The following is a 15,427-nucleotide window of genomic DNA, read 5'->3' on the forward strand; positions in this document are numbered from 1 at the left end:
AGTTATACATTCCATTATTCCGTTATATTGCTTGAGTACTATTAAAAGTTATTCAGGACCCTCATGTGTCCGCATAAATTTTCGAGACCCCTTACGCCAAACTACGAAGTAGCACCTCCTCCTCCCCCGCCGATACGGTTGTACGTTTGTCAGAAAACGACACTTTGCAATAGAAAGAACAGTGATATAACGTTTTGCAAACCGTGTCTAAATAAAAAGTTTAGCCAAGCCGAAAAACTAAATTGGCGCAGAATCTATAAGCATACTTTGACCATCGACGGTGTCTCCACTCAACATTTTTGTCAAAATTGTCAAAAGCTGTTAACAGAGCTTCGATTCGGGGAGGAATGCTACGAGTGCCTTACTAAATTTAATGAGTATCAGGAAGACCCTGATTTAGCCGAAGCAGTATATTACGAAGACGACGACACCGTAGTTATAAATATCGAAATCCACGGCAAGGACGTGGAATAATTGCAAAATATATATATGTATTCTTTAGAAGTTAAGAGCATTCAATTATTAAACATATATGCACCAGTTATTGCATTCAATATTTACTTGAGTTTCACTACTCACGACTCTAATACGAATATTTATAAGAAGTAGATTCGAAAAATTTACAAGAACATTATCGTCTCATTTATATTCTGCCATATGCATTAAGGAATTTAAGGGTTTAAGGAACTATTCTAACTGTACGTATATTTTACTAATTATCCCTAATTATCCCTAGGGTCGTATAACCATTGACTCGAAATTAAAAGATACATCATGGCTCATAATACGAGATCACACAGCTCGGTGAGCGCTGACTCAGATACCGATAAGAAGCAAAAGACCTTAGGTGATCGCGAGAAACCAACCGAACATATAGACGCGAATTCCCTATTCGACGTCCTATCAAAAATTCAAACGGAACTATCGCGACTACGCGGATTACCAGAGCAAGTGAGCATTCTCGAACAGCGCGTGAATGAAGCTTCCCGCGCCGCGTCCGCATACGATGAATGCGCCGACCTGCCGGAACAGGAAGAACCCCCCGTAATCACGCCAACCCTGAAAATAAAAGATGTAGTAGCAAACATTCCCCCTTTTGACGGTTACAAGATTTCTATTTTTCAATTCGCCCAAGCATGTGAACGTGCTCGCGATTTACTGCCGTCAGTGCAAGAATCACAGCTAGTACTGTTCATTATAAATAAAATCGAAGGGGACGCATATCAGGTTATAGAGGGTAACGTGTACACACGCGTTGTGCGATTTGTTAGACAAACTGAAAAACATTTTCGCCCCTAATAAATCCGTAGCACAGTACCGCGGAGAACTAGCTAATGCATACAAATCGCCAAACGAGACAGTTTTGAAGTATGCGGATAGAATTAAGGACTTGAAACTTGCTATATTAGATGGAAACAGACGACAGGGCATCAACAATCCCCGTTTATTTAACAACGAAATAGAAGGAGAAATTTTAGAAGCATTTGTAAACGGGTTACCCTCCAATGTAATTACGCGAATGGAACACCGAAATATAGGCACCCTAGACGAAGCTATTGAGTGGGCCGTAAAAATTACGAGAAATTTAGAAATAGAAAAACAGCGCGAAAGGCAATTTGTACCTCGGCAATTCCCCGTCACGCGTGCAGATATAAAAAATCCAAGACCCGCCGAGCCAGAACAACCTAAATCAATACTGAAGAACGCCACTAACACTTTCGTTCCGCGACCATGGATTAGACCCTTAATACCGGGCCAACCAGGACCGAATTCCCCTGGCATTTGCAATTATTGCAAATTTCCAGGACATAGAGTAGCAGAGTGCCGGAAACTGGCATACAGAAATGCTATGCAGGCGTCGGGAAACGCGGAGGGCCGCCCGACGGAGAGCGCGACCAAGGAACCGGCCCAAGCAACCGCGCACCCCATCACAGTGCAGACCGAGCCGACCACCACAGAAACTTGAAAGATTTTAACGTAGAAGAAGAAGGCTCGAGTTATTCAAAAACTTTATTAAAAAATTATAATGACCCGGCGCTGGTTACCCAACCTACTAAAATATCAGATGATTCCAATGCCACTATCGGAGTTGCAAACTTAGGCCCGATGGGTTCAGAAACGCACCAACCAAAGGTCGTCATAACCTGTAAAAATTTCAAGGCCTACTGTTTCTTTATGGTAGACTCGGGATCCTCCGTAAACCTCGTAAAAATAGGAATTTTAAAGAGCACTCCTATAAACACTAAAGATAAATTAAGATTAAAGGGCATCACAAAAAAACCAATTCAGACATTAGGGTCAGCCACTTTTGAAATTATGGGAAAAAGAACGAAATTCTACGTTGTCCGAGACGACTTCGGCATACCTGCCGACGACATAATAGGTGCCGAATTTCTAAATCAAAATAATGCCATCATCGACTATAATCAAAGCTGTTTGGCATTTGAAGACATTCAAGTACCTTTCTTTAAAAAGGAAAGAGTACTAGTACCGTCACGAACCGTCGTAACGGTATCTTTTAATATTACGAACCCGGAGAGAAAAGAGGGTTACGTTCCTCGAAATGAGCCAGTAAAAGGGTTGCTTCTTGGCAGAGCCTTAGTCAAAAATTCCCGAGGGAAGGGGCACATGAAAGCTTATAATTTGACTGAGCACGATTACACTGTGGAAGTTTACCCTTTGCCGCTCTTCGAATATTCAATACCAGGTGACTCCGAGGAGCACCTAGATCCGCTAAATCCTTTAACCTCTAAAAACTTAATGAGCCAAAAGGAGCTCTCCGACTATGGGAAATCTCCCGATTCAAATTTTGATCAAGAACACGAAGTCTATAACCTCAGGGGCTATTCGAACAACACGGACGCAATTCCAGTGTCTTCAAACCTCGAGGGTCACATGCATACGAAAGATGCGCTTTCAGCATCTTCTAATCGTACTGAACAACTTAAATCTTTAATCAACACCGAGCATTTAAACGAAGAAGAGGCGGATCATGTGAACGCCTTACTCAAAGAGTACGGAGACTGTTTCCATCTCCCAGGGGAAAATCTAAGCTTCACCACCTCAGTCAAACACACCATCCCAACCACTGATAATATTCCTATCCATGTAAAGCAATATAGATACCCGCTAGTCCACAAGGAGGAAATAGACAGGCAAGTGACTAAGTTATTAGCAGACGAAATAATAACGCCTTCCTCGTCACCATTTAACGCTCCTCTATGGATAGTACCCAAAAAGCCTGCGGCTGACGGAAAAAAAAAATGGAGAATGGTAATAGACTTTCGTAAATTAAACGAAAAAACTGTAGGAGACGCATACCCACTGCCCAATATAGTAGAAATATTGGACCAGTTGGGTAGTGCAAAATATTTCTCCATATTTGATCTCGCACAAGGATTTCATCAAATTCCAATGGCTCCCGAGGATCAGGAGAAGACAGCCTTCTCAACGCCATACGGACATTACGAATATCAGCGGATGCCCTTTGGCCTTAAAAATGCACCCGCAACGTTTCAACGGTTGATGGATAACGTTCTTACCGGACTACAAGGAAATGAACTATTCGTCTACCTTGACGACATAGTTATCTACGCCAGATCTATAGAAGAGCATCATACAAAAGTCAAAGAATTAATGCAGAGACTGAGGATTCCTTCTCAATAGCTGATGCCTTTATAAAAGATTTCGTTTGCATATACGGAGCACCAAGAGCTCTATTAACCGACCAAGCTCCAACCTTCTTTACCTCTTTAATGAAAACAATTGCTAATTATTTTAAAATAAAACAATGCCGTACAACCGCTTATCATCCGCAATCAAATGGATCAATTGAACGTTCGCATCACGTACTAACTGAATACTTAAAGATGTACACCAGTCAAAATAGCGAATGGGACGAGCACATAAAACCTGCCATGTTCGCCTACAACACCTCAGTCCATGAAGGAACGAACTATACCCCCTATTCCCTAATCTTTGTACATCTTCCCAGAACTTCCCAGATCTTCCATCTTCCTCAGTAATTCCAGAAGACGCCACTGAACAACCTTATCAGGACTATCTCACTAACCTTTTCAAAATTTTAAGAAATTCACAAGGCCTAGCAAAACGAAACTTGGTACAGTCAAAAGAAAAGAGTAAGGTATATTATGATAAAAGAATTAACGTTCAAAATTTCAAAGTTAACGATAGAGTTTATCTATTAAAAGAGCCCACAAAAGGGAAATTAGATGATCAATATACTGGGCCATACAAGATTTTAGAAATGCTACCAACGAATAACGCGAGGATAGATTTTCGTGGTAAACCACGCGTAGTCCATATAAACAAGTTAAAATTGTGCAAAAGCACATATTACATTGATCCGGGTTGAAAGAAAGCGCAAGAAGAGAATTTTTATAAGCGCAGCCTGGACCCCCGGATCCAGTAATATTAGGAATTTTAAATATTTTATCTTAATTCATACATATACACGTTCACGCATTATTGTAACCAAAAAAAAAAAAAACACGAACAAGATATATTATTTGTACATTTATACTCAAATATCATATTTCTATTTTTAAGGTTTTCCACGTTTTGATACTTACCACATTGCTCTCTGGCACATCGGCAATCATAGCGTACGATTGCGGAGGAGCCTATTTGAACGTGACCACTGTGTGCTTGCTACGATCAGGCGAATGTGACATCGAAGTCGAAACACCTGCGACCGTAAATACATACATACAGCTATTGCAGTTATCAAGTTATGCGCAGACACATATAACGCAATGTAAAATAGAGATTTTAAGAACTATATATCATTGTGGGATGCACTCTCACCTTTCGGCAGTCCACAATGGTTACGCGAGCTACTTGCAAGAAACATCTCGCGCTAGGTGCATTCAAATGCATAAAGAGGGCCTCTTAAAGGTAGGAACCGCAGAAATTATCGATGGCCTAAAATCAAATCGTACATATTATAGAAGTATCACACTCGCGGGTAAAGTAAACGTAGATGGAACCTGTAAAGGCATCCAATACTCGGACTATTACGGCACATGGGATGACGTGATAGTCCAAGCGACTGTAAAAATTTCTCTAAAAGACTCATACGTGCCAGTAAAATTAAACGCAGGAAAGGTAATGTTAAAATCCGGGACTGTTTGTGAACTAGCGGACGAATCCTGTATAGACTCGGACGATGGTTACACCTTTTGGGAAGGAATACCCAATACCGCTTGCGGGTTTGAAGCATATGACGTCCTGTATGAAGGCACCTCTACTAAATTTCAAGGCATATTAGATCACCAAAATACCACAATATTTACATTAGAATCTCAAGACACCACCTTTGCACTGATACTAACACGAAGGCACACAATATGCGGTTACACGCTGTATGGCACAGAACACCCGAAACTGTTCATTTTTGAAACACAAAAGGGAAACATTTTCAAAATAAAATCTAAAACCTCTGTAACGAACCTAGATTTATTCACGTACGCAAATTCAAAATTTGTATACGTTGAGAAGTATATGAGAAACCAGATTACCTCTTTATACAAGGATATAATTACGCAAAAATGCGAACTAGAGAAACAGGTTATACAAAATACCCTATCTCTTGCTGCTGTTTTACCAGATGAATTCGCCTACCGGGTGATGAAAGCTCCAGGTTACATGGCAGTCACAGCCGGAGAGGGAATTCACATAATTAAATGTATACCCATAGAGGTTACACTACGGAAAACAAATACGTGCCATGCTGAGTTGCCCATTATGTTTAGAAACGCCACACTATACATGACACCAAAATCACATATCGTCATAAAACACAGTACACTCAGAGATTGTAATCCTTTACTCCCAATAATATACAACATCGAAGGAACTTGGCTACAATTTAACCCTACCCCTTCCATGATAAATTCTCCTCATGAAATCAAACCATTAACAAAACTCTCTTGGAAATACCTTGCGCCAAAATCACTAGCCACCAGTGGCATTTACTCCCAACAAGACCTTGACGAATTAAGAGACCATATTATGTTCCTCGCGGAAAAGAACGCGGTTTTGCACACCATCGCTCGAGGCTTTACGGGTCAAACGATAAAATCCGATACCGTTTCATTGCAAAATTTATTAGACGAAAATGCGCTGAATAAAATTTATAACAACACGCTAACTAAAATATGGAACGGTTTTACAACATTTGGTGCGGCAACCGCCGGCGTATTCGGCATTTTTATAATAATAAGAATAATAAAAATTGTATTTGACACACTGATTCACGGTTATGCTTTGCATGCGGCATATGGCTGTAGCTTGCATTTACTCGGAGCCATCTGGAGCTCCTTTACACATTTGTTGCTATATTTGGCCAATAGGCCACAGCCACAGCCACAGCCACAGCCACAACCAAATGTAATTCCGCAAAATCCGCCAGAACAAACAAACATAGAAACTGTACCTAACGCACCAGCAGTCAATGACACACATCCGATACCTATCGTTTATACATTTCGGGACATGCGTGCCAGACTGGATGAGCAAAATTCTCCATGAAATACTTTCACTCCGAAATTTGCACTTAAGGGGGGTGGTGTGACGTCCCAGTCGCACATTTTTATTTTATTAAATTCTCATCAGACTCACTCAAAGGATGCTAGTAGAGCAAGATCAATTATAAAATTCGTTATAATAACATGAAAAAAAAACATATGTGTATTTAATAGACACCCTATATAAAAACTATACGAGTCAATCATTTACACATACATGCGAGTATCAGTATATGGGAAGAAAGTTGCTCATTTAGTAAAGAGAGCAATATTAGAAATTAGCATTAGTATTTATGTCCACCCCGTATATGGACTACACACATAACGCACGTACAAGCGTACATACATATAATCACAAAGTAAAAAATTGTACATCGTAACGGAAAACAGCATATAAATATTCCACATCAATATTTCTTGAGCACCCGGTATATCAAAAAATACGTAAAAATATCAAACGATGTATACATAGATTCTTCAACCTGCAAGGAATAATTTGAGTAATATCAAAAAGTAATATGTATATGTTTACATGCATATATATATGTATATGTATGTATCAGAATAAAAGTACGATTTACACATTGCGAAAGCTTCAATATCCTCAAGATTTTATACACACACTCTAGTTTAAACAGCGTAAGATTATTATATATAATAATGGAATAATTCAGTATTAATAGAATATTCAGTAGGGAATATTTTATTCCTACGTTAAGCATTATAAGAGTTTTAGACTGTGCACGGAAATGCAAGTCCGCCGTCGATCGATAATCTTATCCGCCCGCCCGATAAGATAATGCATACTGGAAGCCTAAGGCAAAGAGCAATGCAAATGTAATATTATTAACTAAGAACGGCGCATCCCGTGACACGCTTTAATTATTAAGTACACGAGCATTTATATATCCACACATTAATATTAAGACTTTTATATCTTTTACACATTATTCCCCGTCGACTTTTAAAAATATTATATCTTTATTTCTTTATACGAACTTATACCCGTACTAATATGCTGTGCAACGCGTACACGTATTCTATATAATGTAACATTTTGTAACCACATTATAGGTAGTAATAAGGAATTAAGCATATAAGAAATAATATTTTATTCAATGCAATATTCTATAAGAGTCTTAGAACGTGCAAGTCTCCCGGCGATCAATACTTTTATCCGCCCGGCCGATAAGATAAGAAGGAAGCCCAGAGAACAATGGCTGCAGACACTGATGTAAAAGTCTCGGTATGCAGACGGTAAAAACACTAGCTGTCCTTCTCGCACGCCGGGAAAGTCCCGACGCACAGGAGGGAAGCCCCGAACGATGTAGCGATCCCTACCAGCAGCGTTTCCCACTCGCCTTAGCCTCGCCCATGACCATCCCACCAGCACTCGAAGACTTGATGCAACGACATACGGAGCCCTATCCCACCACGTACATCGAAGCGCTCCCACGGCAGCATATCCCCACCAACACCTGAAGACCGGAGGAGCTCAGTGAGAGCCGAACATCCATTATTACTATTTCAAACTTCGAACAGCTAACACCACTAGCTCTTCAACATAGTAGTCCGGTGTACGCATCGACAAGCTCTGAATTTACAGTTATAAGACTTCTATTCTTGTACTTAGAGTTTCTCTAGCGTTAGCAGACGCTAGTAATATTAATTGCCTAACTTAACTTAAATATAAAATAAAGTTTTAACTCTATTTTACTCTACATAACTCTACCAATTATTTCAACATCCGTTTGCCAATTCATCCTGAATTAGCCGCCATTACCATAATTAAGAGCGCTTATCAGTAATCAATCTGGAGGACCAGCTACACGGAGAATCCAGCATATTAATCAGTATTCAAACACATATAATCATAAAGGGTAAGAGGAAATATTACTTATAAATCCTACACAACCATTGACGGGTTATTAGTCTTATGGTACCTGGTAGACCCGGTGAACTGCAGGGTGACCGAAAAAGACAATAAAATATATCATTTATAAAGAAAAATCACACTGAAAATAATTAACATACACTACTCAGATTTATTACTACTATTAGTATTATATGTTCATGTTCTTAAAATAGAGAACAGTTTTTTTTGTTAACTTCAAATACTGGGACGTGACAATACAGTGTGCCGGAAAGCGGTGCTGCTCACTTTCCTTAATGTTCCAAAAGAATTTTCAGCAAATCTCACTTACTGACACGTAACTAAGACGTTCCGGACGATCAAAACTTGCGTACATAGCGTTCTTAATACAATGTGCCGGAAAGCGGTTCTGCTCACTTTCCTTGATGTTCCACAAGAATTTTCAGCAAATCTCACTTACCGACACGTTACTAAGACGTTCCGGACAATCAAAATTTGCGTACATAGCGTTCTTAATACAGTGTGCCGAAAAGCGGTTCTGCTCACTTTCCTTGATGTTGCACGAGAATTTTCGATAAATCTTACATACTGACACGTAACTGAGACGTTCCGAATGGACATAACTTGCGTACATAGCGATCTTAGCCCTGTGTGCCGAAAAGCGGTTCTGCTCAATTTCCTTGATGTTGTACAAAAATTTTCGACTAATCTCACTTACTGACACGTAACTGAGGCGTTCCGAATGAACAAAACTTGCGTACATAGCGATCTTAGCCCTGTGTGCCGAAAAGCGGTTCTGCTCAATTTCCTTGATGTTGTACAAGAATTTTCGACTAATATCACTTACTGACAGGTAACTAAGTCGTTCCGGACGATCAAAACTTGCGTACATAGCGTTCTTAATACAATGTGCCGAAAAGCGGTTCTGCTCACTTTCCTTGATGTTGCACAAGAATTTTAGACAAACCTCACTTACTGACACGTAACTAAGACGTTCCGAATGAATAAAACTTGCGTACCTTGCGTTCTTAACACAGTGTGCCAAAAAGCGGTTCTGCTCACTTTCCTTTATGTTGCACAAGAATTTTAGACAAATCTCACTTACTGACATGTAACTGAGACATTCCGAATGAACTAAACTTGCGTACATAGCGTTCTTAATACAATGTGCCGAAAAGCGGTTCTGCTCACTTTCCTTGATGTTGCACAAGAATTTTCGGCAAATCTCACTTACTGACACGTAACTAAGACGTTCCGAATGAACAAAATTTGCGTACATAGCGTTCTTAATACAATGTGCCGAAAAGCGGTTCTGCTCAATTACCTTGATGTTGCACAAGAATTTTCGGCAAATCCCACTTACTGACACGTAACTAAGACGTTCCGGACGATCAAAACTTGCGTACATAGCGTTCTTAATACAGTGTGCCGAAAAGCTGTTCTGCTCACTTTCCTTGATGTTGCACAAGAATTGTCGACTAATCTCACTTACTGACACGTAACTAAGACGTTCCGAACAAATAAAAGTTGCGCACCTAACGTTCTTAACACAGTGTGCCGAAAATCGATTCTGCTCAATTTCCTTGATGTTGTACAAAAATTTTCGACTAATCTCACTTACTGACACGTAAATAAGGCTTTCCGAATGAACAAAACTAGCGTACCTAGCGTTCTTAATACAGTGTGCCGAAAAGCGGTTCTGCTCACTTTCCTTGATGTTGCACGAGAATTTTCGATAAATCTTACATACTGACACGTAACTGAGACGTTCCGAATGGACATAACTTGCGTACATAGCGATCTTAGCCCTGTGTGCCGAAAAGCGGTTCTGCTCAGTTTCCTTGATGTTGTACAAAAATTTTCGACTAATCTCACTTACTGACACGTAACTGGGGCGTTCCGAATGAACAAAACTTGCGTACATAGCGATCTTAGCCCTGTGTGCCGAAAAGTGGTTCTGCTCAATTTCCTTGATGTTGTACAAGAATTATCGACTAATCTCACTTACTGACCCGTAACTAAGACGTTCCGGACGATCAAAACTTGCGTACATAGCGTTCTTAATACAATGTGCCGAAAAGCTGTTCTGCTCACTTTCCTTGATGTTGCACAAGAATTTTCGGCAATTCTCACTTACTGACACGTATCTAAGACGTTCCGTACGATCAAAACTTGCGTACATAGCGTTCTTAATACAATGTGCCGAAAAGCGGTTCTGCTCAATTTCCTTGATGTTGCACAAGAATTATCGACTAATCTCACTTACTGACACGTAATTAAGACGTTCTGGACGATCAAAACTTGCGTACATAGCGTTCTTAATACAATGTGCCGAAAAACGGTTCTGCTCAATTTCCTTGATGTTGCACAAGAATTGTCGACTAATCTCACTTACTGACACGTAACTAAGACGTTCCGAACAAACAAAAGTTGCGCACCTAACGTTCTTAACACAGTGTGCCGAAAATCGATTCTGCTCAATTTCCTTGATGTTGCACGAATATTTTCGACAAATCTTACATACTGACAAGTAACTAAGACGTTCCGGACGATCAAAACTTGCGTACATAGCGTTCTTAATACAGTGTGCTGGAAAGCGGTGCTGCTCACTTTCCTTGATGTTCCACAAGAATTTTCAGCAATTCTCACTTACTAACACGTTACTAAGACGTTCCGGACAATCAAAATTTGCGTACATAGCGTTCTTAATACAGTGTGCCGAAAAGCGGTTCTGCTCACTTTCCTTGATGTTGCACGAGAATTTTCGATAAAACTTACATACTGACACGTAACTGAGACGTTCCGAATGGACATAACTTGCGTAAATAGCGATCTTAGCCCTGTGTGCCGAAAAGCGGTTCTGCTCAATTTCCTTGATGTTGTACAACAATTTTCGACTGATCTCACTTACTGACACGTAACTGAGGCGTTCCGAATGAACAAAACTTGCGTACATAGCGATCATAGCCCTGTGCGCCGAAAAGCGGTTCTGCTCAATTTCCTTGATGTTGTACAAAAATTTTCGACTAATCTCACTTACTGACACGTAACTGAGGCGTTCCGAATGAACAAAACTTGCGTACATAGCGATCTTAGCCCTGTGTGCCGAAAAGCGGTTCTGCTCAATATCCTTGATGTTGTACAAGAATTTTCGACTAATCTCACTTACTGACACGTAACTAAGACGTTCCGGACGATCAAAACTTGCGTACATAGCGTTCTTAATACAATGTGCCGAAAAGCGGTTTCGCTCAATTTCCTTGATGTTGCAAAACAATTTTCGGCAAATCTCACTTACTGACACGTAACTAAGACGTTCCGGACGATCAAAACTTGCGTATATAGCGTTCTTAATACAGTGTGCCGAGAAGCGGTTCTGCTCACTTTCCTTGATGTTGCACGAGAATTTTCGATAAATCTTACATACTGACACGTAACTGAGACGTTCCGAATGGACATAACTTGCGTACATAGCGATCTTAGCCCTGTGTGCCGAAAAGCGGTTCTGCTCAATTTCCTTGATGTTGCACAAGAATTGTCGACTAATCTCACTTACTGACACGTAACTAAGACGTTCGGGACGATCAAAACTTGCGTACATAGCGTTCTTAATACAATGTGCCGAAAAACGGTTCTGCTCAATTTCCTTGATGTTGCACAAGAATTGTCGACTAATCTCACTTACTGACACGTAATTAAGACGTTCGGGACGATCAAAACTTGCGTACATAGCGTTCTTAATACAATGTGCCGAAAAGCGGTTCTGCTCAATTTCCTTGATGTTGCACAAGAATTGTCGACTAATCTCACTTACTGACGTAACTAAGACGTTCCGAACAAACAAAAGTTGCGCACCTAACGTTCTTAACACAGTGCCGAAAATCGTTTCTGCTCAATTTCCTTGATGTTGTACAAGAATTTTCGACTAATCTCACTTACTGACACGTAACTAAGACGTTCCGGACGATCAAAACTTGCGTACATAGCGTTCTTAATACAATGTGCCGAAAAGCGGTTTCGCTCAATTTCCTTGATGTTGCAAAACAATTTTCGGCAAATCTCACTTACTGACACGTAACTAAGACGTTCCGGACGATCAAAACTTGCGTATATAGCGTTCTTAATACAGTGTGCCGGAAAGCGGTGCTGCTCACTTTCCTTGATGTTCCACAAGAATTTTCAGCAAATCTCACTTACTGACACGTTACTAAGACGTTCCGGACAATCAAAATTTGCGTACATAGCGTTCTTAATACAGTGTGCCGAAAAGCGGTTCTGCTCACTTTCCTTGATGTTGCACGAGAATTTTCGATAAATCTTACTTACTGACACGTAACTAAGACATTCCGTGCGATCAAAACTTGCGTACATAGCGATCTTAATACAATGTGCGGAAAAGCTGTTCTGCTCACTTTCCTTGATGTTGCATAAGAATTTTCGGCAATTCTCACTTACTGACACGTAACTAAGACGTTCCGTACGATCAAAACTTGCGTACATAGCGTTCTTAATACAATGTGCCGAAAAGCGGTTCTGCTCAATTTCCTTGATGTTGCACAAGAATTGTCGACTAATCTCACTTACTGACACGTAACTAAGACGTTCGGGACGATCAAAACTTGCGTACATAGCGTTCTTAATACAATGTGCCGAAAAGCGGTTCTGCTCAATTTCCTTGATGTTGCACAAGAATTGTCGACTAATCTCACTTACTGACACGTAACTAAGACGTTCCGAACAAACAAAAGTTGCGCACCTAACGTTCTTAACACAGTGCCGAAAATCGATTCTGCTCAATTTCCTTGATGTTGTACAAGAATTTTCGACTAATCTCACTTACTGACACGTAACTAAGGTTTTCCGAATGAACAAAACTTGCGTACCTAGCATTCTAAATACAGTGTGCCAAAAAGCAGTCCTGCTCACTTTCCATGACGTTGCACGAAAATTTTCGACAAATCTTACATACTGACACGTAACTGAGACGTTCCGAATGGACATAACTTGCGTACATAGCGATCTTAGCCCTGTGTGCCGAAAAGCGGTTCTGCTCAATTTCCTTGATGTTGTACAAAAATTTTCGACTAATCTCACTTACTGACACGTAACTGAGGCGTTCCGAATGAACAAAACTTGCGTACATAGCGATCTTAGCCCTGAGTGCCGAAAAGCGGTTCTGCTCAATTTCCTTGATGTTGTACAAGAATTTTCGACTAATCTCACTTACTGACACGTAACTAAGACGTTCCGGACGATCAAAACTTGCGTACATAGCGTTCTTAATACAATGTGCCGAAAAGCGGTTCCGCTCAATTTCCTTGATGTTGCAAAACAATTTTCGGCAAATCTCACTTACTGACACGTATCTAAGACGTTCCGGACGATCAAAACTTGCGTACATAGCGTTCTTAATACAATGTGCCGAAAAGCTGTTCTGCTCACTTTCCTTGATGTTGCACAAGAATTGTCGACTAATCTCACTTACTGACACGTAACTAAGACGTTCGGGACGAACAAAACTTGCGTACATAGCGTTCTTAATACAATGTGCCGAAAAGCGGTTCTGCTCAATTTCCTTGATGTTGTACAAGAATTTTCGACTAATCTCACTTAGTGACACGTAACTAAGACGTTCCGGACGATAAACTCTTGCGTACATAGCGTTCTTAATACAATTTGCCGAAAAGCGGTTCCGCTCAATTTCCTTGATGTTGCAAAACAATTTTCGGCAAATCTCACTTACTGACACGTAACTAAGACGTTCCGGACGATCAAAACTTGCGTACATAGCGTTCTTAATACAATGTGCCGAAAAGCTGTTCTGCTCACTTTCCTTGATGTTGCACAAGAATTTTCGGCAATTCTCACTTACTGACACGTAACTAAGACGTTCCGTACGATCAATACTTGCGTACATAGCGTTCTTAATACAATGTGCCGAAAAGCGGTTCTGCTCAATTTCCTTGATGTTGCACAAGAATTGTCGACTAATCTCACTTACTGACACGTAATTAAGACGTTCGGGACGATCAAAACTTGCGTACATAGCGTTCTTAATACAATGTGCCGAAAAGCGGTTCTGCTCAATTTCCTTGATGTTGCACAAGAATTGTCGACTAATCTCACTTACTGACACGTAACTAAGACGTTCCGAACAAACAAAAGTTGCGCACCTAACGTTCTTAACACAGTGCCGAAAATCGATTCTGCTCAATTTCCTTGATGTTGTACAAGAATTTTCGACTAATCTCACTTACTGACACGTAACTAAGGTTTTCCGAATGAACAAAACTTGCGTACCTAGCATTCTAAATACAGTGTGCCAAAAAGCAGTCCTGCTCACTTTCCATGACGCTGCACGAGAATTTTCGACAAATTTTACATACTGACACGTAACTGAGACGTTCCGAATGGACGTAACTTGCGTACATAGCGATCTTAGCCCTGTGTGCCGAAAAGCGGTTCTGCTCAGTTTCCTTGATGTTGTACAAGAATTTTCGACTAATCTCACTTACTGACACGTAACTAAGGCGTTCCGGACGATCAAAACTTGCGTACATAGCGTTCTTAATACAATGTGCCGAAAAGCGATTCCGCTCAATTTCCTTGATGTTGCAAAACAATTTTCGGCAAATCTCACTTACTGACACGTATCTAAGACGTTCCGGACGATCAAAACTTGCGTACATAGCGTTCTTAATACAATGTGCCGAAAAGCTGTTCTGCTCACTTTCCTTGATGTTGCACAAGAATTGTCGACTAATCTCACTTACTGACACGTAACTAAGACGTTCGGGACGATCAAAACTTGCGCACCTAACGTTCTTAACACAGTGTGCCGAAAAGCAGTTCTGCTCACTTTCCATGATGTTGCACGAGAATTTTCGACAAATCTTACATACTGACACGTAACTAAGACGTTCCGGACGATCAAAACTTGCGTACATAGCGTTCTAAATACAGTGTGCCGAAAAGCGGTTCTGATCACTTTCCTTGATGTTGCACA

At 40.4% G+C, this 15,427-nt stretch overlaps 1 protein-coding gene across 1 annotated transcript; it reads left to right on the forward strand.

Moving 5' to 3' along the window:
• The first annotated feature begins 3,869 nt into the window (after positions 1-3,869).
• On the forward strand, positions 3,870-6,552 carry LOC138942313 (uncharacterized). The gene is made up of 3 exons (XM_070312450.1): positions 3,870-3,938; positions 3,995-4,144; positions 4,570-6,552. The coding sequence occupies exons 1-3, from the start codon at positions 3,870-3,872 to the stop codon at positions 6,550-6,552; spliced, it is 2,202 nt and encodes a 733-aa protein (XP_070168551.1).
• Positions 6,553-15,427: the final 8,875 nt, after the last annotated feature.

The sequence above is a fragment of the Polyergus mexicanus genome, unplaced genomic scaffold, assembly GCF_030449975.1.
Source record: "Polyergus mexicanus isolate NDT 795.1 unplaced genomic scaffold, iyPolMexi1.0 SCAF_22, whole genome shotgun sequence".
Classification (NCBI taxonomy): domain Eukaryota; kingdom Metazoa; phylum Arthropoda; class Insecta; order Hymenoptera; family Formicidae; genus Polyergus; species Polyergus mexicanus.